General features: G+C 39.1%; 1 protein-coding gene across 1 annotated transcript in view; it reads right to left on the reverse strand.

Moving 5' to 3' along the window:
• ITGAV (integrin subunit alpha V) overlaps positions 1 to 24,315 on the reverse strand; it is a 49,980-nt gene that overhangs the window by 15,383 nt on the left and 10,282 nt on the right. The window contains exons 3-18 of the mRNA XM_063341067.1: positions 17,490 to 17,581; positions 16,863 to 16,977; positions 15,500 to 15,561; positions 13,843 to 13,888; positions 12,159 to 12,284; positions 11,379 to 11,423; positions 11,146 to 11,189; positions 11,002 to 11,058; positions 10,489 to 10,541; positions 9,885 to 10,087; positions 6,255 to 6,446; positions 6,097 to 6,142; positions 5,403 to 5,504; positions 4,575 to 4,633; positions 3,417 to 3,571; positions 585 to 722 (exon numbers count right to left, since the gene is read on the reverse strand). Coding sequence (XP_063197137.1) covers positions 585 to 722; positions 3,417 to 3,571; positions 4,575 to 4,633; positions 5,403 to 5,504; positions 6,097 to 6,142; positions 6,255 to 6,446; positions 9,885 to 10,087; positions 10,489 to 10,541; positions 11,002 to 11,058; positions 11,146 to 11,189; positions 11,379 to 11,423; positions 12,159 to 12,284; positions 13,843 to 13,888; positions 15,500 to 15,561; positions 16,863 to 16,977; positions 17,490 to 17,581 — 1,535 coding nt within the window. The remainder of the gene's footprint in view (positions 1 to 584; positions 723 to 3,416; positions 3,572 to 4,574; positions 4,634 to 5,402; positions 5,505 to 6,096; positions 6,143 to 6,254; positions 6,447 to 9,884; positions 10,088 to 10,488; positions 10,542 to 11,001; positions 11,059 to 11,145; positions 11,190 to 11,378; positions 11,424 to 12,158; positions 12,285 to 13,842; positions 13,889 to 15,499; positions 15,562 to 16,862; positions 16,978 to 17,489; positions 17,582 to 24,315) is intronic.

A 24,315-nucleotide genomic window follows, 5' to 3' on the forward strand; every position in this document is an offset into this window, starting at 1 on the left:
GGTTTTATATACGGGGGACACTGTGCCTAATCCCGCCACACTGCAATTCTAGGACCGGTGTCTACAGATCTTAATCCTCTTTCCACACTTTGAACAATCTGTTCATCTTGAGTTGCATCTCCAATGTCCTCTTCACAAACAAGTGTTAAAACTTGTATTAAGGGCAGAAATAGAAAAATTATGTTTATTACCTTAAGACAACTCCAGGGATGAACAAAAAATACATAGAGCAGCATAGCACGAGCAATGGATGAAACACTCTAATCCTTCAAATTTAACACCTTCAATACTACTCTAACTGCTTTTCTTCAGAAAACTCTTAATCAGTATGTGTGAAAAGGAAGTCCAGCACTAAGGAATAATGTGTCGAAAAAGAAATTTGACACAGAGAGAAGGGAAAAAAAAAGAGAAGACACACATACAACAACCATCATTACCTCCATAATTCAAAGACTAAAGCCTAAATGTGTATTTTGGTATCTTAATTTTTCAGAAGTGCTAAAATGAACTTGAGTATTGAATAAGTATTGAAAGCTGAAAATAGGTTCTGGGTCCTCTCATGACAGACTGTGTAAGGAGTATACCTGTCTGCTCATATTAGCAGGAGTGAACTGGTTGAGGATAGGGTGCAATCCTGTTGCATCTGCAGCTGTTCTGTAATCCAGACGATATTCCATAAAAATAGTAATGGGAGTTAGTTTGTCTCTAAATTCAGATTCATCCTGAGGAAACCAAAGATTTGAATTACAATTACAACATGTGAAGAAAATAACAACAACAAAAGATATCCTTCAGAAGTCTCTACAGGCAACAAACATCCCAAGAGCAATACCGAGCAGTATTTTCACATATTATTCATGTTGTAGTAGGAACAAGGAACCCAAAACAATATTAAAACTTTTGAGCTCTTTTCAAACCAGAAAACCTGCAGCATAAACGTTGAAGATTTTGAAGATGGACAATTTCAGCACTAATGTGCCTGTTTTACAAGTGGTAGACTGGAGCATACAGAAGTATTGAGTCATAGAGCTGTAACAGCGAGGAGCCTAAAGGGCTATACAATTCCATTCTTTCCCGTCAGACAAAATTCAGTATGCTTCTAAGACCCCTCATAGATATTACTCTTTGGACTTGTGATTTTTCCTTCCTAAAATTATTCCTTTGCACTTGGATTTGCTGACTTTCACACTGTTCATTTCAAATCCTTCTGGCCATCAAATGTTGACCCTGCCTTTCAGAGTACTTATAAACCACCTCTTGGCTTCACGTTAGCCACAGATCTGGCTGCATAAACTCTGCTTCCTTATTCTGTTTCTGAGAATAATGAGAATTACTGAACCTAGAACAGCTCATTGCAGGATCTTACTTCAAAAGCTATCTTCTGTAGGCAGAAACCTATTGATAACTCTTTCCTTAGAGTTTTCAACTGGTTTTGCATCCAATTTAACATTATTTCGTATAGGTCATGTCATTTACTTTATGAGAATGTCAGATGGAAAAGTGTTAAAGCTTTACTAACATTGAGATCTGGGATGTCTATTTCCATATATATCCCACTCACAAGGCCAGTCAAAGAAAGGTATTACCTATCCTCCATGAGTCCTTAATGATTACTAGTATTTTTATTGGGTTTTTTGGTTTTTTTTGAGAGGGGAGTAAATATTGTTTATGTTTGATTTATAAGTGCTCAGAGATAAATCTGAGCTGCATCTAACTTACATAGCTACACTTTCACACGTCTTTCCTTATTTCAGGCAACGTTTCTTCTACTAGGTGACCTTTTTTAATTGTGTTAGCATCTGTCCACATTTATGGGGACTAAAACAAAAAGACAGAAAAAGCAAACTTAAGATTTCAACCTTCTCTGTCTCCTCTGTTATTTGCTGATCTTTGCCTCGTAGTTGCAGATCCGCTTTTCTCCTCCTGGAGAAACTGGCTGCCCATGGCTTGCTTGGACAGGAGTACTCTACGCTGGGTTAAATACTGGCTGGAGAGCCAGGCCCAGAGAGTGGTGGCGAATGGAGTTAAATACAGCTGGTGGCTGGTCACAAGTGGTGTTCCCCAGGGCTCAGAGTTGGGGCCAGTTCTCTTTAATATCTTTATCAATGATCTGGATGAGGGGATTGAGTGCACCCTCAGTCAGTTTGCAGATGACACCAAACTAGGCGGGAGTGTTGACCTGCCTGAGGGTAGGAAGGCTCTACAGAGGGATCTGGACAGGCTGGATCGATGAGCCGATGCCAATGGTATGAGGTTCAACAAGGCCAAGTGCCGGGTCCTGCTGTTGGGTCACAACGACCCCATGCAGCGTCACAGGCTCGGGGAAGATTGCCTGAGGAGCTGCCTGGCAGAAAAGGACCTGGGGGTGTTGGTCAGCTGCCAGCTGAATATGAACCAGCAGCGTGCCCAGGTGGCCAAGAAGGCCAACAGCATCCTCGCCTGCATCAGGAACAGTGTGGCCAGCAGGACTAGGGAAGCAATTGTCCCCTTGTAGGACATCTAGCACTGGTGAGGCCGCACCTTGAGTACTGTGTCCAGGTTTGGGTCCCTCACAACAAGACAGACATTGAGGTGCTGGAGCTTGTCCAGAGAAGGGAAACAAAGCTGGTGAGGGGGTCTGGAGAACAAGTCTTATGAGGAGCAGCTGAGGGAGCTGGGGTTGTTCAGCCTGGAGAAAAGGATGGTGAGGGGAGACCTCATTGCTCTCTACAACTACCTGAAAGGAGGTTGTAGTGAGGTGAGGGTCGGTCTCTTCTCCCAAGTAACAGGCAATAAGACAAGAGGAAATGGCCTCAAGTTGCACCAGGGGAGGTTTAGACTGGATATTAGGAAAAAATGTTTACACTGAAAGGGTTATTAAGCATTGGAAGAGGCTGTGCAGGGAAGTGGTTGAGGCACCATCCCTGGGGGTATTAAAAAGACGGGCAGACATAGTGCTTAGAGGTATGGTTTATTATTAGTGATGGTTTTTGTCAGAGTTAGGTTGATGGTTGGACCAGATGATGTGAAAGGTCCCTTCCAACCTAGACGATTCTATGATTCTGTTTCCCTTTGTTCTTTTACCTCCAAGTAGAAGTACAACCTCTGCTTATTGACTTTCATGTTCCTTGGAAATTATAACTAATTTTGTGCCTAGATGACTTGTCCAAGAAGTCTGTAACAAAGTTCAGAATTGAATTTCCAATCCACTTAGTGACCAGGACCTCAGTCACAGTAATATCCATCATTCATCCTTTGACAGCAGTAATAACCCAGGACAGACAGATGAATTTAGCAATTTTAGGTCTATCCATTGGGCATGAAGTTTCTCTAGCATTTATTTTTTCTATTTTTTTTTTTTTTAAAGACTTAACACAAGAAACTTGTAACAGACAATACACCAAAATTATTTGCCTAAAACGCAAATGGCTACTTACCCTCAAGAAGGCATCAAGTTCTTCACAATTCATTTTGCCCCCCTTTGTAATAGTCATGTTCTTAGAGTGGCTAGGCTGTTTGCTGTGGAGAAAGAGAGCTCTCCTTATGGCTCCTTTCTGCTTAAGTTTATCCAACAGCAGCTCCACTTGGAAATCTGTCCAATCCAAAGCATTTAGGTTAGGGATATTACATTCAATTAAACATAGTGCAGGTTCCCATCAGAAATGCAGCTAAAAGCTGATTTCAGCTACAATAAAAACCTAGTACTTGGAGTTTTTAAAACTTCCAGTTCTTTCAATATAAAATCTGGTACTACATTAGTTCTCAATACAGTACTTAACAAGCACTGTTGTTGTCCTAAATTAGACTCTGCTTTTTCCTTAAAAACTGGAAACACGTAAGAGCACCAAAACATTTATAATTGCTATAGAACTGCAAGAACAAAAGTTAATTTCCCCCTCCCCAAAAATTTTAAAGCAATCTTTCACATAAATATTTCACCGTATTGCTAATCTAATTCCATCACATATTTGATATAGAATGAAATTTAAAATATGTAACAGTTATTTACATTAATCTTCCAGATCATACCACCTCTACACATATCATACAGAAAGTAAGGAAAAGTTTTTATAATCAGTAGACAAAATGGCTGTCCGCCACACTACAAAATCTTAGAGACAACTTAAAAACGTGTTTGAAACAATCTTTTCCTGATTCCAATACAGAGAATCTGATGCTATCAATCAGAAGGTCATGATTTCAACAGAAATGGGAGAACTCCCTTGTGGTTTGTCTGTATTTTTTCAGGCCTAACAATGCACATACTTGAATATTCTTGTCGAAAACTCCCCTCAACGAGAGCTGATCTCAATTCTGTAAAGTACAAGGGACTTTCCAAGACTAGTTCCACTAAGAGATTAAACGTAAACTTGGTACTTTAGTACCAAGTATGCTCAAATCCCACCGATTTCAACACAACTTCAGCAAAAAAACCTGCTTAAGACAGTCATATAGATGTATACGGTTATTGAACTGGTAGGATTGTGCTGTGAAGGGTAGCCAACTGTTTCAATAATGAAAAAGAACGATGACCAGTGCTCGTGTCTGCTAACAATATGAAAAGACTTTAAAGTTTTTAAACTATCAGGACTTACTGAGGGTATTAGGGAGCTTTCCTTTGCCATCCGCTTTTAAGCAGAACTTTACTTTGAAGCTGTTTTGGAGGAAAGAAAAAAAAGATTAATTTCACACACTTTTTCTCTCATTTCCTTCTAAAATTCTTCACTGTTTTTCTCAGTTCCAAAGCATTCTCTTTTGAGACCCTAGCTCACTCCCAAAATCTGTTTTCTACTGGTGGCAGATAAACTATAACCTAAAAGTAAACAGCAATGCAAAGCTTTCGAGTCTTGACTCATATAGGTATAGTCACCTGTGAAGCAGAGTGTTTATTCCTGAAATCAAACATGGTTCATTTATTTTTAAAACTAGAAGGAACTGGCATACTGAGCTGAAAATTAAGTCAGCACTAGAAAGGAAAAGTGGGTTTGGATAATAGTCCAGGAACAAGAACCAAAACCAGTTTGCAGAGCAGGTCATTTTCTAAGCGTCTTCCATAAACCCACTCTATTTTTCACCTAAAAATTAAGTTAATGGGTGAAAACATTGCAAAAGCTGTGTGCTCTGTTACCATCTTGGGAAGATCTTACTCTACTCAACAGAGACAACTGGCAGTCTCTGCAGGCAGGATGTAAGTGAGCAGTCAGTCTAGCATCTGTTGAAGACAATGTTGGTCCTTCCACTGCTGTCGAAGAGTTCTTATTTTCCACTGTCCGTTCTTTCAGGAAAAAAAAAATAATCTGTATTTGATCGTCTTTTTTTAACTAGCTGACTAGACTTCCTGAATCCTTTCAAAATTGAAAGCCTATAAAAATAAAACCCAAAAAGGTCCCCCCCCCAAGGGAAAACAAAGATACGCAACTTACCAAGAAACTTTTACATCTGACAGCAAACAGGCTTTGTTTTCGGGGTTTAGAATGGTTGGATTAACTTCCAGGGCAGCATTTACTCTAATGACCGGTCTAGCCCTGCAAAGAAAACATCCTCTTGAACAGCATTCAGCACCATGCTCGACAATATCCTCCCCATCAAACTGTGAAATATACACATACACGCTTAGAGAATATTTAGTAAAACTGCAAGAATAACAAATAATCATTTAGTAGATTAGGGAAAAGCAGGAAGCTTTTCCGTGCCCTTTCATTACCATCAGAGTCAGAACGTGGACAATTGTGTTAAGAGGTTGTCCCATCTATTTCTAGCACAGTCAAATAAGGTATTTGCCCAAAATGAGCAAGTTTGGATGAGAACGTCGGGATTGCAGTGTAATAGCTAGCAGCACCCTGTATGTGTCAGAATCTAGAAAACCATCACTCAGAAAGCCTTGAAGACAGCTTATTTACCTTTTAACTATAGATTACTGAGAAACATAAGCAACAGATAGTAGACTGTAGATTTACTCAGTGAGAAGAGCAGTACAACTTTTTTTAGCCCCAGCAGTTTGGAAGGTGAAGTGGCAGGATTTCAGACTTCCCCTATCCTGCTTTCTTTTGTAACTCAAGGATGGGACTGAGCTTTCGTTCTGCTCGCACTTACGTAAGAGCATAAGGGGATACCCACCTATACAAAACAGCTGTATCAACACCGAAGGCTCCAACAATCAAGTCTAGGAAGAAAGGAGACATAATACACATTGTAATTTATTTTTTAGAATATGCTGTTAGTCACAGGTGGGGCTACTATTAAGTTGTTCTGAAGTGACATTTAGAGCAAAGGACCTGGATATCCATTTTTGTCCACATCTGTGGCTCCTTTCAGCGAGTACCCAAAGCTGGGTGGCATAGTGCGAGCGGCCCACTGCCCTTCAAGAATTTGAGATGGGACAGCATTCAAACCATTTGCTCTTCCATTGTAGATATAGACAAGTCCTCTCTTGTCCTCTCCACCATATGGTGCAGCAACTGCAATATCTGTAAACCAAAAGAACGCCTGTCAGCATCTCCAGACACGGGCTAGGAGAACATTCTTGTGCTTACATTGATCAATAATTTCTGATATTACAGTTTCAATGTGTGTCAGCAGGGAGGAAATGCAACTGGCCTTTGAACATCAACACCTTTTTTTTTTAATTGGATGCTGGATTTTCCAGAAAGTACAGATGTTTAACAAGAGCATATATCATACACTTGCATGGGGAGGGAAGAGGGAAAGGAATAGTTCTGCAAACACTTCTGCACTTCAGTAGCTGACATACAGCCAAATCATATGGATTTGAGATGCTTTTGAGAGTATTAAACACCCAGAATTAGTCACTGTTGGCACCAAATCACAAAAGTAAGCAGGATTATCTGCCCATTTCATTAACACATTCATGTTCCTCCAAAGGGTGCGACGTTTTAATAATTCTGGAAAATTTAGATCAGCCTAAAACAATAGTAAATATCAAATTCCAACCTATCCTGATCATGGCTTGGCAACATATTTTATGGAGAACTTTCAATTAGTGCAATTACACTATCTCTTGCAGCTTAATAAATTTGAGAGTACTCATTATCAGTCAGTAATAAACACTAATAAACAAAATGCTAATTGGACTATTTGTAAAGACAGCTTTAGAAGTGTACTGCAGTCAAAGACCAAACATGAAAATGTTTAGATACTAAACACCATACAGAGTAATTACATTATTCCCTCCGCTTTCCTTAAATTTGAGAAACTTTCATGAAAAGAACAAGGACTCAAAAGTTTACCATTTTGTATTTTTGACTCATCCTTACAAACTTTGTGAAAACAGTAGAAATTCCAATCTTGCACCATACTGTGATGGAAAGCATTTTAATTAGCACTCCCAAAATGAAACAGAGCAAGGAAAAACAAAATTAAAAAAAAAAACAGACTAAATAATAGCAAAGTAATCACAAAGGGGCAGCTTTTGCTATGACCTTCTCATCTACAGTGTATTTCAGATTTAAATATGATGGAATCAAAACATTGTTTGGATAATCTCATCAAGTGACCAGATTTTTGGCTATCAGCTGTAACCCTTCCAATGTCTTCTGTAAATAGCTGCAGTGATATTGCATCTTCACACTAATTCTGCATACTATTAGCAATTAAAATCTAAACATTAACCTCATCAAAAACAATGGCATAAAATGGCATTTTGAGCTCCGAAATATACATCCTGTTCAAACTGCTACACTACAAAAGGATGGACCACTTGGTGGATAAGGAACTGGCTAGATGGCCACACTCAAAGGGTTGCAGTCAATGGCTTCAACGTCCACGTGGAGACCACTGATGAGTGGTGTTCCTCAGGGGTCAGTGGTGGGACCAGTGCTGTTCAACATCTTTGTTGGTGACATGGACAGTGGGATTGAGGACACCCTCAGCAAGGTTGCTGACGACACCAAGCTGTGTGGTACGGTCGACACGCTGGAGAGAAAGGATGTCATCCAGAGGGACCTGGACAGGCTTGAGAGGTGGGCCTGTGCGAACCTCATGAAGTTCAACCAGGCCAAGTGCAAGCTCCTGCACCTGGGTCATGGCAATCCCAGGCACTAATACAGGCTGGGCAGAGAATGGCTTGAGAGCAGACCTCAGGAGAAGGACTTCAGGGTGCTGGTGGACGAGAAGCTCAACATGAGCAGGCAATGCACACCTGCAGCCCAGAAAGCCAACCGCATCCTGGCCTACATCAAGAGAAGTATGGCCAGCAGGTCGAGGGAGGCGATTCTGCCCCTCTACTCTGCTCTGGTGAGATCCCACCTGGAGTACTGCATGCAGCTCTGGAGCCCTCAGCACAAGAAGGACATGGACCTGTTGCAATGGGTCCAGCGGAAGGCCACGAAGATGATCAGAGGGCTGGAGCACCTCTGCTATGAGGACAGGCTGAGAGAGTTGGGGTTGTTCAGCCTGGAGAAGAGAAGGCTCCGGGGAGACCTTATTGCGGCCTTCCAGTACCTAAAGGGGGCCTACAGGAAAGACGGGGAGGGACTTTTTATCAGGGAGTGGAGCGATATGACGAGGGGTTTCAAACTGAAAGAGGGGAAGATTATTAGATATTAGGGAGAAGTTGTTTACACTGAGGGTGGTGAGGCACTGGAACAGGTTGCCCAGGGAAGCTGTGGCTGCCCCATCCCTGGAAATGTTCCAGGCCAGGCTGGATGGGGCTTTGAGCAGCCTGGTCTAGTGGGAGGTGTCCCTGCCCATGGCAGGGGGGTTGGAACTAGATGATCTTTAAGATCGCTTCCAACCCAAACCATTCTAACAAAAGGAGACTATGAAGTTAACATACTTATACTTGGCCTAAAAATCCATTTTTATCCATTAATGGATAAAGTCACTTATCCACTTAATATCACTTAATGGATAAGTTGCTGGAACAAATTATACTGCTTTCTACATCTCTTCTGCATTTCTTACAGGGTTTTAAAATATGACTGGTTTAGATATAGAATGAGATCTTTCCAAGATAATTAAAGAAAGCTGAAGATTAAATGCCAAGGATTTAATTAAAAAAAAAGTTAGAGCTACCTGGGGATTTGAAATATTAGCCTATTATAATTTTTGATCTTTCAAAAAATACTTAGCTTGCAGAATGGAAAAAACAAAATTGAGCATTTTTTGTGGAACTCAAATTCCTACCACTCTTCAGGAAACACTGGAGCACGACTTGCACAAAGTGTTCTCCCTAGGATTCCTGGAAGTCTCTGTCCCAAAACTATATGATTCTTGTCTGCTTCACTGCTCTCCATTCCTAAGGGAATGCAACAAGAAGCACTGGCAACAGGTTTGAGAGTCCACAGCTTCAGTTGTATCAGACGCAGACTTCTCATCCAAATACTTGCTCAAGACACTCAGCTCTTGGTACAGTTGGCTGTAGTTGTTATGGGATATTTTCACCAGACTCTTCCATTTTGAAATAAAAAAAAAATAACAATCCAGACTTTTCTCAGGAAAATCTCTTCTATCAGAAGATTTTTAACCAGCTCTCTGAAACAAATCCTTCTTTTCAGTCATCATTGTATTTCTGGAGAGGAAAATTGGCTTTAAGCAATGGAAACCGGATAATTATATTGAAGATCCTAACAAGCCGCAGTGGAGAGTCAGATACTTCATCGAATTTCTACTGTACTTATCACTTAGAAAGTAATAAACTGATCCGTGTAACAGCTAAAATAATCCATACTGTAGTTTAAATGGTATAGTCTCTGCTCGATGCATCCATGTAACTCCTGTTCGCATTCTTGGGAGTAGCATACAAGCATCGAAAGGAGTCTAGACCTTAGTGTCCAACATTCAGTCATGGTTAGAATGCCTAATGTTTGTGTGCTGAATCCACATTCAGTGTGCTGTCTAGATTTCATCTATGAGCTGAAAATACCGATCAATATATAATGTCCTACCATTGAAGCCATCCTGATCTAGATCCCCCAGAGGTGCAATTGAACTGCTGAATCTTGCAAATATCTCAAAACCATTCAGCTTTGTGATCTGAAACGCTCCAGAGGCTCGCTGAAGGCAAATGGAAACTTGGCCGACCTCCTGAAGTTTCCCATCAGAACCTCGATCCATAAAAAGAGGGGCTCCAATAAACAAATCTGTATAACTGGATCAAAGAAGGATAAGGTTCTTCAGTAAGAGCATGAAAATTCAGCTTCATTCTCTTAAGCATTCATTAGTAGGACTAACTCAGCACCAAAGTCAATATTAAGATGAAAGTTACCTATCTTTAAATTGCAACTGAATGCAAATATTTATTGACAAAGTAAGTACAAATATACCAAATACCAAATTTCAATGCATTTAAAGCATGTCAATACAGACACAAACAAATCTACAGTTGTTAAAATAAATGTAGAGTGCTAACGAGGAAGTATGTAGCGCAGATACATGTTAAACCAGTAATGAAAACAGAAATCTATGTTGTAGGAAAGACCTTTTAATAAAAGCTTCTGGGTTTATTTCCAGAAACAAGCTGTGTGGCAGTGGGGAAAAGGGGGCTCTTACTTGTCTCCATTGATATCTGTGGCAGCCACCGAATACCCAAAATAGGCAGCCATCTGGAAAACAAAATTCAAACCGCATTTGTGAGTTGTTGTGATATAAACACACAAACAAGCTTATAGAAAGCTGCATAGGGAAGATGTTAGGGAGATTATATATACCACAAAATTTTTTGTCTCCTATTTTCCTTTCTCTTCCTCACTCTGTTAGAAAGTAAACTGATCAGTTACCTTCCCCATCCTCCCTTTCACGATCCAGTCCTCCTTCCCAATTCTCAAAATAGGCAACATTTCCTTCATTTAAATAAGACTGGTTTTCCAAGTAGTACTACAAAACAGGCACTCACAGAATACGTATTTTTAAGATTCCTACACGCTTTATAAAATTTTTCTTTGGCACATAAGTTAGTAACATACAGAATTTATATGTTCTAGTACCCTAAATACTCTCTCCACATATCACCTTTCTGTAAGAATAGCCTCCTGGTCACCCACCACGCTGAACAAAGCTACATACCTGCTCTCCAGTGAAGTTGTACATGGAAGACATGTTTTTCCCATTGTAAATAGACACCTGCACATGAAGAAATACACATTACAGCATACCAACAATATTAACCTTTTTTATTTATTTTAAAGTTTAATGTTTCGAATTTCCTACCATGCCCAGAGTTCTTGCTGCTCTTGGGACTCCAGATACAAAGTCTGAAATATAAAGCAAGACACTCAGGTAACATTCAGGACCCAAAGCACAATGACTGCCTTGAACAGGGCAGCTCGCTCCCAGCGCTTTATACATTTTCCTGTGCACTGTATCCTTTGTTCTATACCGTTTATTTGAAAGACCTGCCCAGCATATGAACGTAGTTTTTTTTACTGAAGCAAGGGTCTTACCTTCTGTGCCATCACCATTGAAGTCTCCAACAGCCACTGAATAACCTGATCAACAGACAAAATTAGAAAATGACTTTAAAAACCTTATTAAACATTTCCATCTCTCTTTACTCTCTTCATAGGTCTCTATGCACAGTCCTCTCACTTTGTCTTAAAAGACAATAGAATAAATATTGCCTCTAAGTAGCTTAGGCTATGAATAGCTAAATAAGTAGACTGTAATTCATCAGCATCCGTGAATTTGAGATCAGAAGATGAAAATTTTAAAATTATCATCCTGGAAACTGTCCTGGTCTATCCTTGCTTTTTTCTGAAACCAGTTAGACATATGAGAAGCTAAATGATGACTTCCCACTCCTCCTCTAAGGGACTCTCTTCATTATTTTTCTTCCCAAACATGATTCTTTCACACTTTTATTTTGTTTTGGTAGACTATTTAGAAACAGCTGCTATTCTAAAAATAAATAAGTAAATAGGTATGAAACTAACTTCTCACGTAAAAATCATACCTCCACCATTCCTATATTCGGCCTGAATCACAGAGCACAAAAATTCCTGGAAGTATTTCCATTTATTTTTTTTCATCAGGTGCTTTTTGAAACAAGCCTATGGCAAGATAACCAAGCTTCCGTCATATGTAAATTTGCATTCTTAGGTATGTAGCTCTTTAGTAATCTGTCAAGTATTGCATTAATAGCAGTGTGATTTAGACTTAAATATGAAGAGCGCAAGGGAGTTTTTCAAGTACATCTAGGTTTTCTTTCTCTTCAAACTACGCACCCAAGTAGCTGTCATCAAAAGCAGCACTGGCAGGCCTGGTTGCTAACTGGTCATCATACTTTGTACTGTAGACTTTGGAGTCATATTTAGCCACAATCTCTGTCACTCGATCAGAAATAAGTTGGCCTAAAGAGAAACAAAACAACTTAAAACCACATATAAAATACGCATGCACTCATTCAATAGGCAACAGAACTCATTACAGAACGCTTGCTTCTAAGGCAACAATTCTTCCACAATACCGACCAGAAAATAGTCAACAGCAGCAGCACTAGGACGTGTGGAAGCGAAAATTTGGATCCTACTTCAGCAGAGATTTATGCCCATATTTAATGAAAAGCAGACAAAGAGCTCTCACTGAAAATAGAAGCCGCTCCTGCATGTAAGCCCAGAATTACATGGGACTGCTCCGTTAGGTAACAGTAAGCATATGCTTATGGTATTGCGGAACTGAGTCATCGCTCCTTGTCTAAATACCATAACGCGTGAGCTTAACATGGCAGAGAAGCAGCTAACAAGATGAGCACAGTGTATTACGGCGTTCTCTGTTTTCACTTCATTAGCCACTAGATGGTGACTTCATTACAGTCTTTTCTTTGAGTTTAAATTCAATCTTGAATCACAAAAATTAATATTTTTTTTTCAGAAGAGCAATTGCTTCATATACGTATTCATACATGTATGAAGTATAGGGAAAACTACTCCTCCAGCATCTCAGAACGTGGAATAAAAATTTGGGGTGAAAAACCTAGTTTTTAGAGGTATAATATTGTCTTCTATTCACAGCTGAGATTTTTTTTTTGGCAGTAGTAGAAGAGAAGAAGGTTGTTTTGGCAGATGAGATGTCACTTCTGCCAAAAAGCATTAAAATGAATACACAAACAATCTATATTGTACTGTATCTGCAGTTTAGTTTCAATCATTCCATTTTGTTCAGAATTTAAAACAGGGCTGGAAACAAGTCTCCTGTGCTGCTGCATCTACATGTAAGGTGGCGTGATACAGAAGATCTTTCATAAACATCAGTATTCGCATTAAAAAACAGGCAGCAGAGTTCGGCAGCTATGACCTGATGGTAGCAGGACCATCTTTTCAAGAGAGAGCTATAGCTAAGCGCTGAATGATCCTGCAAACAAATACTGTCTGAAGCCCACATGAGCAAAATACATCGGTAATATTCTGTGTACACAGTGCAGTTAGAGGTAAAATCTGCACCAAGGCACAAAGAGGTCAGTATAAACAAATGCAATACATGTTTGCCGTCAAAGGAAAATACAGTTCTCTTTGCAGGGTACATTTCTCCTTGGAAATACATGCTTTGTTCGTGTGTCAGAAATTACAAAACATGTAGATTTTGAAACAACTAGCGAAATATCCTAAAGGAAACTTATCCTGCTGGTGGAAACAAACTCCATATTCCTGGGAAAATGCCTTTAAAATGGTCATAAAGTTATTTCAAAGACCAAAGACCTAGCTATAAAATTATTACTTCAGCTTTCATCTGTGGTTGCCTTGATTATTCAGGAAATATTTTGAAGGATGAAGAAAAAAAAATATTTCCATTATTTTTCTTACTGACAAAGATTTTGACAGTGATTGAAGGAGTGTGGATACAAATGACTAAGAGGATAATGAGACAAATCAAAGTAGTCAACTTCTCTGTGACTCAAATGACATATCTCACCTTGCCAGTAAAAACTTCCAGGTCCTCCCAGTAGCACTCTGTCTCCCTTGGAGGAAGAAAAGAAAAAAAAAAAAAAAAAAAAAAAAAAGAAAAAACACATCAAGCATATCTAAAGACAAGAAAACATGTCCTATGTTTATGGGAAGTAATCCCATGTATGTATATCACAGCAGCTTCACTGACCCCAATGCATTTTATTGTTTGAAGGAATGATTCATTAAAAAAGCATCTTGTAAAATGCTAAGATAACAAACAATATGCCTTCAGTAACTTGCTTCTTTACTTCATCCATTTAAAATTCTATGTAGAATTTTGCTTTTACTGTAATAGACCCTTCTACCCACACAAATCTAAGACGACAGAAACATAATTAGGAGGAAACTTTAAGACTGTGACAAGGCAATGATAACATGTTTTTAGGTCAGTACACACAAAACTAGTTTCATTTTTTGGCCCTGCCACTTTCTGTGACTTATCTTTAGAAAAGTTTAATTCAGAAAAGCTGTGAGGTAATTTCCCCACTCCGTATTTCTTGGTACAACTGCAATCCACAAACGATTTTATGAAACCTTAACCACATTAGCTATTCCAATGCTGGGAATTTGCTCCATAAGTACTGAATTGGGCCATAGGCTTTGCTGCATAATTAAGCCACTTATTCGGGTTTTAATCTTAAAAACTCCCATATTCACCACTCAGAAAAATCTAGGTCAGAGATTTGGAGATACCTTACATCCAGGTTTGCCCACTCAGCTTGGGTTTTGGATTAGAGCCCAAGGTCGGTTTTAACTGGGGCTGGAGTCTGCACAGTAAGCCTGAGGGGTGGATGCAAAGTAACTCAAACGCTTACAGTCCTATACTGCATTTTGCACTTTCCTCTGGAGGAAAAACAAGTGTCCTCAGGCAAAGAGAGAAGGGATATGACCCAATCAAAAGATGTGAGAAACCCAAAAAATTGCCACATCATAAATAGGACTTGCATGGTCTTAACATATCCAGACTGTGCTAAACAATTTAGCTGCACAATATAAAAAAAAGCTATAGTTAGTTCTCAGGTTTGCGCACAGTTTTATTGTGCTTGGATTTAAAAAGTAATTGTGAATTTTAAAAGAAAAAATAAGTATAAAAGGCAGGGAGAACATAAACGTATAAGAAACATACGACAGGTGGCAAAAAAAGTCTACTTCTGCTATCTGATGAGAAAAACAAAACATAATTCACAGAACATTGTTTACCAGTTCCCTTTAGCAGTAAGTTATTCTTCCTCAAGAAGTAACACTAGCTATGCACTGATCTCTTCAAAATAAGTGTCTCAAAAAGCCTGGCTACTACAGCTTTTTTCACTCGAGGACCAGCTGCAACACAGGTTTATAGCATGAGGCTGGAAAAGCGGATTATTTGTTCAGGATGCGATTCCTGAAAGAGGTGAAAGCATGCTGCTGTGAAGATGTAGAGAGAAACAGGTTTATAATACCAGAGTGGTTTGAAGTTATTTTTGTTTATTCACAACCACGCATTTGGTTGTGTTTCCCCCCCCCAAGGAATGGTAGTTTACATTTAGTTTCATAATAGCTGTGCTTGTATGTGGTCCGTATCAGGGTTGTCGTTAACTTCCAACTGTCGGCTGACTCGCAGGAATTGAGAAAGAAACCCATACCTTCGTAAAGTCAATGCTAAATCCACCTTGACAAAATCCCTGTCCATCTGCATCGATAGTGGCTACAAAAAAGAATGGATAGAAAAGAAAGTGAGAAAAAAATAAATAAAATAAGTATTATCAGTATTAGGCCAGGTGATTATATGGATACTTTCCAACGCATCTTCCTCAGTAACCTTGCGCTCCTCAACTTGAACTCTTTTTTTCTCCTAAATCAGTATTTTCTCTTCATCAACAACTCACAGCCAAATGCTGTACCAACTTCAGGCCTGGCCTAACATACATATAACATTAACTTATGGTCTAGCTTAACACAGTCAAAGTAAAGAACAACTCCGTGTTTCTTTGTATTTAATCTTCAAAAGTTTTGGGGAAAAAGGTTTGCAATTTTTATTCAGGAAATAAGAGCTCTGGAAAATAGGGAATAATTTTTTTCTTTTGGTATGGAATAAAAATGTGAAAGGTACATAACTGTAAGTTGTTTCAAGTATTGTCTTAAAACCAAAAAAAATAAAAATCATATCTGGCTGAAAAAAATCTCTAGACTCATCCCAACAAGACTTGTTATGGCTGACTTAATGTTATTGTTATACAGCTCCAGAGTATGAATGTTGAGACCCCTTTATCTACAAGTGTGACTACTTAACTACCATGATTTAGTTTAATATATGCTTATTTAACAACTTTTTATGTTGGACCACACTGGATTTCATTCCTGCTGCTCACCAATAATTTTCAGCAAATAAAAAAAAAAAAATCCTAGCTTGAACATTCAACTTTTAGACTCCTGTATTTTAAAAAAATGGTTATAAGCATCTGAATAATCTACCACCTCGAATACATGATATGGATGCAAAACGTTTGGAAAATAAGACTCAAGATGTTCAAGAATTAATATAATTAAACGAATGCATCGCTACCTATGTATGCATACCTGGAAATCAGAACATACTCGCAAAAAACCTTGTCTTCTAAAATGAGCTTTCTCTTTAAATTACTTGAATAACAATAATTAAGCTTCAGAAAATTCTAGAGCTGGTCTTTGAAAAAAAGATTTGCTACATAATTTTGCTTGAGTGATTACTACAGAAGTGGTCCTTCCAAAAACTGAAGTCCTCAATTCCAACACCACTTGGATCTAAGATTTTCCTCTGGCCTACAGTAGAGAAAGCAAGGTCTGCATCCCACGCGACAACTGGAGGAGAATTCAGATGTCTGGATCTAGCTGAGTGGGGTTTTTTCTTTTCTAATTGCTATGAGGCTATACATGGAAGGGGGAAATACCTGTAAAACACTCCACTTCAAACGTACACAACACGAGAGAAATTCCCAACGGAAAAGCAACTAAGTGCTCTACACTTACTTGACCTGCAGGGTGCATATTCCACAGATTTAGATCCTGCGAGCAGGTAACAAGTTCCTACAGGCTCTCTCTCTTGTTTCGTTTCAGTCCTCCAGTGGTACAATGGGGCACAGGCCTAAGGAAGGTATAACATGACAGTGAGAAATCAAACTTCTCTTCAAAATGTTGGGGAGGTATAGAATAATACAATGGAATTCCAATTTTCTACAGAATAGTAACCAAAAGAAATTTTGGCAGATGTACCATGTGTTATTAGAGAAGATTTATACTGTGAGCGCTGGGGCAGAAGTATCATCATCAGTTTGTATTTTTAGAAATAGCTGATTTATTGCAAGAGTTTTAGAAATAATGACTTGTTAAAGCAACAGGTGTAAAGAGTTCATCTAGAACTTTTAAGACATTCTAACTTCAGGAAAACTAATTCTACTACTTTCCTCAAAACCAGACAAAAATGCTACAACCTTTGTTCATAAAGACTTTAAAAAGGCTATCCGATAAATTCTGAAAAAAGACAAGTCACACTCATTAGTGGGATTTTTCTAAATTCAGAGTTATCCATATCTTTTCACATTTTCTTCCACTAAAGTATCCCAATACGGCGACTTTTGAAAGGCATCAAAAACCTACCAGAATTTTATCATTTTTGGATCTCACAGAGGCTCCAAACCACTGATGAGACTTAAATTCCAGTGGATCATCAGGAGCAAAATCTCTGTTGCCTACAAAGAAAATGAAAAAGAAGCATAATTTTACAGGAAACTGTACAGTAAGAGTAAAAAAAAAAAAAGCTAAGTCATTGGTTTGATGCATATAGAGAAAAGCAGAAAAGAATAACTTTGGAGGACATCACGCTTTTGTGGAAATAGGTTTTAAAAACAATTTCTTCTTATTATTCATTTTTACATCGGGCGCCAAATACAGCTATTTTTACATACAAAGCATTCGTACAATACTTATTTCTTGTAAGAGCGCAAAGTTCATAGCACCTTTGACGTTAACACAGTAAATACCTCATAGTTGAGATATTGGACTTTCAAGTCAGATTGCAGCACTGCTCAAGAATCAGTGCCAAAGCCAAGTTAGGACTAACGCTTCTAGAAGAAATGTTGCCCTGATTAAATCACGTGAGTTTTGCCTTTGGCTAGAATTGGGACAGAAATTCTTCCACTATTCTACCAAGTGTTGACATCTCTATTCTGAATGCCACAGCAGTGTACAAAGCATGGCAAGTAGCACGCTTACAAGCCACAAGTAAAGTCAAAGGGTATTCAGAAATAAAAACGTTAAGAGAGTTTGTCATAGAGAAGAGTAAGTTAAATACAGGATAATTTGCCCTGGTGTCTGTATGTTAACTGTTCAGTGATGAAGGCTGGAAGCAGCAACTTAATGAGTGGTATTTCCGCAAGTGTGAATGTCAAAAGTCTTTAAATCATCTTATGTTTCTTATGTGCTTTTCATAGGAACAACAACGGAAACTTTGCCAGCCTAACAAGAAAATGGATGTAACACTGGGAAAACATATCTTTTTAAAAAAAGTCACCTGAATGGCTGTTTTAGAGTGCTTAAAGCTAAAGGAGTCAATGAGGCCAACAGCCATGCATCACTTCCACAGACTGCTGGGGGAATCCCCAAACCCAACCCCGCTATGAATCAGAGACCTGTGACTACTTGAATCAACGCCTCCTTGCTTGTCTCACACCTTGTAACGAATGTTTTGTCTCCAGGAACTGTGTTGCTTCCATTAGGAAAATCCCATGAAACAGACAACAAAAGTCATTCTAATCTGCAGTCAGTCAAAACAAGCAAGTATCTGGACTACTTTTGCTCTTACACTAGAAGTATTTAAAATAAATGCCGGGTGCGAAGCATCACAGAGAACTACTGTGGTTTTTCTGATTTCATCAAAGGTAATTAAAAAACTCCATTTCCTTCTGTCACCCCCTCCTCTACTCTCTTATCGAGCAGGTGCTAAAGACATGGAGAGCCTGACGATGAGCTCACCTGCACAGGTTTATGTACACTTGAACATTTGTACTGTCACCTTTGCACAGACAGAAATGTAGTGCGAAGACCTGCATGTCACAGTCTCATAGCACAGACAACCAAAACTAGATCCAAGATGTTTTCCAAACAGGTAGTTGTCTCAAGCACGCTTCTAAAATCTCTCTTCCATCATCCTCTTTTCTCTTCCTTGACTTTAATTCATGAAAACCCACCCACGGACAGCTTTGCTCAAAGGATGCAGTTGCATGACTGGGTTAGTTTCAGATGAAGCTGCCACCAAAAGGGGTAGAAGATCCCATTTGCTCCTGTCCATATGTTCCTGCTGCCAGCCCCTGTCTTGGCACTGCTACCTTTTCGTCACCTTTTCACACCTTACCTACTAAAAAAAAAAAAATAAATATTGAACCGGATCAGGGATGAACCCGGCTGACTGCATGGGGAGGGAAGTAGTGCTAACCTGCTGGGGAGACGACAGGAACGTGTGGCTGAGAACTATAATCTTTCTGGTAGCATCGGGAACTTAAAATTGGTTTATTCTGCTTGTAACCACACGCAAGGTTACGCGGCCTAGAAAGTCAGATTTGGCTTCTATCACCTATTTGTCCAGCTATTGTCAAATACAAAGAAATCTCTCAGCTTTACTTGCCAAACAAAGCTTTAAAGAATATAAAACTTGGGATTAGTTATGGCATGGTATTTTACACCTTGCTCTACTGTTGGATACTTACGCAATGCTATATATCTATGACTAAAATGAAAGATGGTATAGCAGTTTTATAGTGTAAAGCAGAGTCCTAATGTGCTAGGTACTACAGAAGTGTTTAGGAGGTAAATATCCCTGTTAAGTTTAAAACAACAGGCAACAAGTAGAAGGAATGGTCTTGCCGCAACAGCAGGTAAGCAGCCATTCAGCATTATCAGCAATCTGATTTTATCGCAGATGCTAAGGAAATTAGTTCCTTCAAGTTTCAACCGAACGCATCAGCTGAGACAGCATAAAGGAATAAAATCAAATAAAATTAAAAAAAAAAAAAGAGACAGATTACTGGTGCCCTGTACCTATGGGCTATGTTGATTGCACTGGAGAAGAGGGGACCCAGTAGTTTAACCAGCACATGCTGCTGAAACAGCCCCTCTCTGCCTTTTCCCCGTCTATCCTTGAACTGCAGGCACTGCCCCCGGCCAAGGAAGAAGCAATGTCCAGCATGGCAACTGGACATGGATTCCTTCTCTTCTCAGTCTTTCTCTCTCTCCCTCAGTCTTTAGGAGACAAAACTATTTTTTTTCTACAGAACTGGAAAAAGCCCTGATTCAGCTCTAAATTGAGAATATTATTGGAAACCTCTCTTCAATTCTATTTTAATAGGTAAACATCTAGGCTTTGAGACACAGTCAGAAGCTGACGTATAAAAAACTGACATCTCCAAATCAGAAAGCAAATGAACATGACCCCAAGTTTATTATGTTCCAAATGTCATGACTTCAGAAGCTAGCATCGTAGTTTCTGAAGGCCTAAATAACAGATTAGGAATTCTTATGCATAAAAAAAATCGCCACCACATAGTAAAACATGCTCCATTAGGCGATTTGGCTAAACAAATTATATTTATTTATAATACACTACCATTGCAAAAATATTTTACATACTTCTTAGCCAAATTGTCTAATGTCAGTGCAGATAGACATACCATAAAAGAACATCTGCCACAAGGTTAAGACGCCTTACATTGAGCTTATCCTGTATTCAAAGCTTCAATAGTTCTCTAAAACTAAGGGTGGGCGTCTTGGGGAGAGGAAGCTGTTGTTCAGCTTCGGACTGGCTGTAACACAGGAAACTGCACTAAGACAAAACTAGATCCAGTAGAAAGTATGTACGTTGGAAACATGGAGTTCGCAAACAAAAAACTGCAAACCTTAAGTAAAAGTCGAATCTGATGTTAACTCTCTACTTAAGAAGGAAGGTAATCTTTATTTACCCAGCCCCATTTGAAATTCTCCCCAGGAAAACACTGTGTAAAGAGATTATGAGCCTTTCCCTCAGGTCCAGAAGATAAACTGATTTTATGAGGAAATCTGGAAAACACCTGTCATCGAAAATCCCCTTGCTTTTAAGGAGAAACCATTTATGTTTCTGTTCTTGACGGGGGAAAACAAACATAAAGTATACTTAAATGTGAGCAAATCAGAGTTAAATATGGTGGTTTAGCTATACTGTAAAGTAGACTTGCCACAGGAAGATATAAGACCGACTTCAGCATTTCTGTGTTTTAGTATAAAGGCCTTGACTGTATTATTATATTACCATGGTATAATTTTTCAGTGTTAGTTATAAAAACACACACACACACCCCCCCCCAAAAAAAAAAACACCAAAAAAACCCACCAAAAAAAACCCATAAGCCTTCCCCCATAACCTTTAAAAAAAGTACCCACATTAAATGAAGCAAACTGTAATACAGGTAGGATTTAAACCTACAGGGATTTATAAATTCAGATCAACATTTTGATATAATACAGTCAGCCTTACTGCTATAATGGTTCTTATAGCCACTGCTGTTTTCCTTTATTTCTGAATTCTGCTCAGTTTGGAGTGCCTCAAGAATACCTTAGAAATATCTTTAAACCAATGATGCACATTTTAAACAGGCATTCAAACAAATATATCTAAGCAATACAAAGAATGTTCTGACTAGATTTATTCACGAAAACGTTCAGAGTTTTTACACAATGCAATTTGTCAGACTAAAATGCAGCCGCTACCGGGACCTCTGCTTGATGGGTCGTTAATTCCAGGATTATGTCATTTGACCATAGGGTATTTTTTGCATCTGTAAAGGCAGCTCATGCCGTGGTTTTTCCTTTGCTGCTCATTGTAGTAGCCATCACATGATGATTTTACATAACTCTTTCATTAGGGAAAAAGGGCCGACGTGCCAAGTCAACTGCGCTTTGTCTCACAAAGTACTGTCCAGGTGGGGTGATGGGCTTGTCCAGGCAGGAACAGAACTGCTTTAAAAATTCACTACATGGGTGCGTTGCTGCTGCTGGACCAATGGAATATTGTCACCTCACCGCGCGACACAGGATTTAAATTGATAAATGGGAACTGATGCGGAGCAACGCTGAGTAGAAATTGCAGAAAAAGGCAGAAAATTATAGGCTAAGCCATCTTCCAAGTAATAATAAAAAGATCAAAAGTTCTTTCAATGCTGAATTTCTTTTGGCTATCAGCTTGGGATAATTTGCACCTTCCTTTTCCAGTGTAAATGATATCAGTTACAGAAACAATGGTATTACCACAAAATGACAGCAGTTGAGTAAGCGGATCGAGTCGTAACTTGCAGGCCGCCGGTTTGCATGGCAATGAGAAAACTGAACTAAAACATTTGCCACTGATGTTGAGTACCAGACTTAACTGAGATAAACGTGAGGCAAGAGGCAGTGAACTGATGTCATCATACTATGAATTCTGTGAAGTTGTAAAATGTAAATAGTCACCCAATTAACAGAATTTCCATTGAAATAAACCTTTTTGTAACTAATGACGCCAATTCAAAGTAAATCACGTTCCCCCTTCCAGGCAAAGGGAAACTTTATGCTGCTAGCCAATGAGAAAGACAAACTTAAAAAATACACAAGAGCACTGTTTTCATAATACGAGAACCTTGCGCCGTATAAAGCTAGATATCTTCCACCCAAAATCACAGCCATTTCAACCTTGGTTAATGAGGCAAGAGCGGGTGCATACAAGCTTGTATTTACTTGAAACTCCCCACACCGTGAGGCAGTGGATGGTTTAGCAACTTTGGTGTAGCCACAGTGTTTTGTTAATGACTCAGGGAGAGACGGGAATACAGAGCTTCCCACACAACTCCCCTTCCCTCTTCTGAGATACGAATCCTGCTTCTTTCCCCGGGCGGTGCTGGAACAAAAGCATCTTTTCCCTTTGCCTAATACAAGAAAGATGCTATTTTTTATTTTTTTTCCAACTCGTCATAGGGTTGAGATCCAGCTACACACGCGCAGAGCCAACAGTATTCATGAAGGAGTCTACCTAATCACAAAAGCATGAGCATTTTTCCACTGTCAGCTATAACAACGTGCGAAGGAGGTTTGATACATTCTGCCGCCCTCTTTTGTATTCAGAGCAGTACCCGGAGCCCCACGCAGAATTTGGTTACAACATCACTCCCGATAAGGATAACAACCAGACTCCAATGGGACCGAGGCAATGATAGATTTGGCGAGATAAAAATCAATCCGTTTTACTACAAATGAATGAAAGGTCTTCGCAAGATTTATGACTTTGTTGCTGACTACATCGATAGCCTTTGAGATTGAAAGCCCCATACAGATTGCACCCTAATACCAACGAAACCGCCAGCTAAAAATAAAACAGTACTTTAACAAAGCATGTTATTTTCACAAAACACCAACCTACCCCATATTTCCTTATTCCAGATGTGGAAATGAACAACTGACTCATTTGCACAAATGATCAAAATCTCCAAAAGGCAAATATAAGCTCATGACACCCCGCTCCAGACATAACTTCCCAACATCAGGAGATGCTGTGCAATGCTACGGCACGAAGCTGCACAACGCAGTTAAAATACCCACTTCAAACTAAATAGGTCACAGATAGATACAGCCGTGCCAAACTGGTGGTTTAGGCTTCCAAACAAAGACTCCTATTGTCTAGAAACACCCACTTGGGGACAGAAGAAAAAAAAACAAAAACAAAAACAAACAACCAAAAAACGTGGAAAAACGTGGAAACATAAGGAGGAAACAGGAGAGTTTTTGTAATTATTTTCCTTTTCAAAACCTTCTTTCTCATCTTTTATCACAGATCAAAATAACCAGTCTTAGAAGAATTTAAGAACAAACCATTTCTCTAAAATTACTCTGGTGCGTCAAAACACATGGGAAATGGAGGAGGGACAGGCCAACAGTCAAAGTGATAAAATTTTATGTAGCCAGAGGCTACACTGAATTCTTTTTCCAAAGCAATAAAAAACACACCACACAGAGATGAAAATATTTGAGCTGCTCTTAGTTTTCAGTATTCAACAGCTTCTGTAAGTTTCCCAATTCTTGAATTTTGAGGTCTGACATAGAGAATGAAAGCAGTAGGGAAAGCTTTTACCAAAAGCAGGAATGACAATTTAGCAGCGCGTCGACCCATTCTACCGTGTGTCTCAGAAGAGCAAAACAATACACCGTCTGAGCAAGCACATCTTTCTGCGCTAAAAACGAGATCTGCTCAAGATATCTGCAATTCATTAGCACAGAAGTTCAAAGTTGGTTTACGAGCATATTTTCCTTTGTAACAGTTCGTAGAGCTGTCTGCATTTCATCAGATTATTCCAAATGCAGAAGCTCTCGAAGCAGTCTCGGTACTGCACTTTTTAATGCTGCCATAAAGAGCTATGCTTTTAAGCATCCT

This window comes from Chroicocephalus ridibundus, chromosome 7, assembly GCF_963924245.1.
Source record: "Chroicocephalus ridibundus chromosome 7, bChrRid1.1, whole genome shotgun sequence".
NCBI classification, from domain to species: domain Eukaryota; kingdom Metazoa; phylum Chordata; class Aves; order Charadriiformes; family Laridae; genus Chroicocephalus; species Chroicocephalus ridibundus.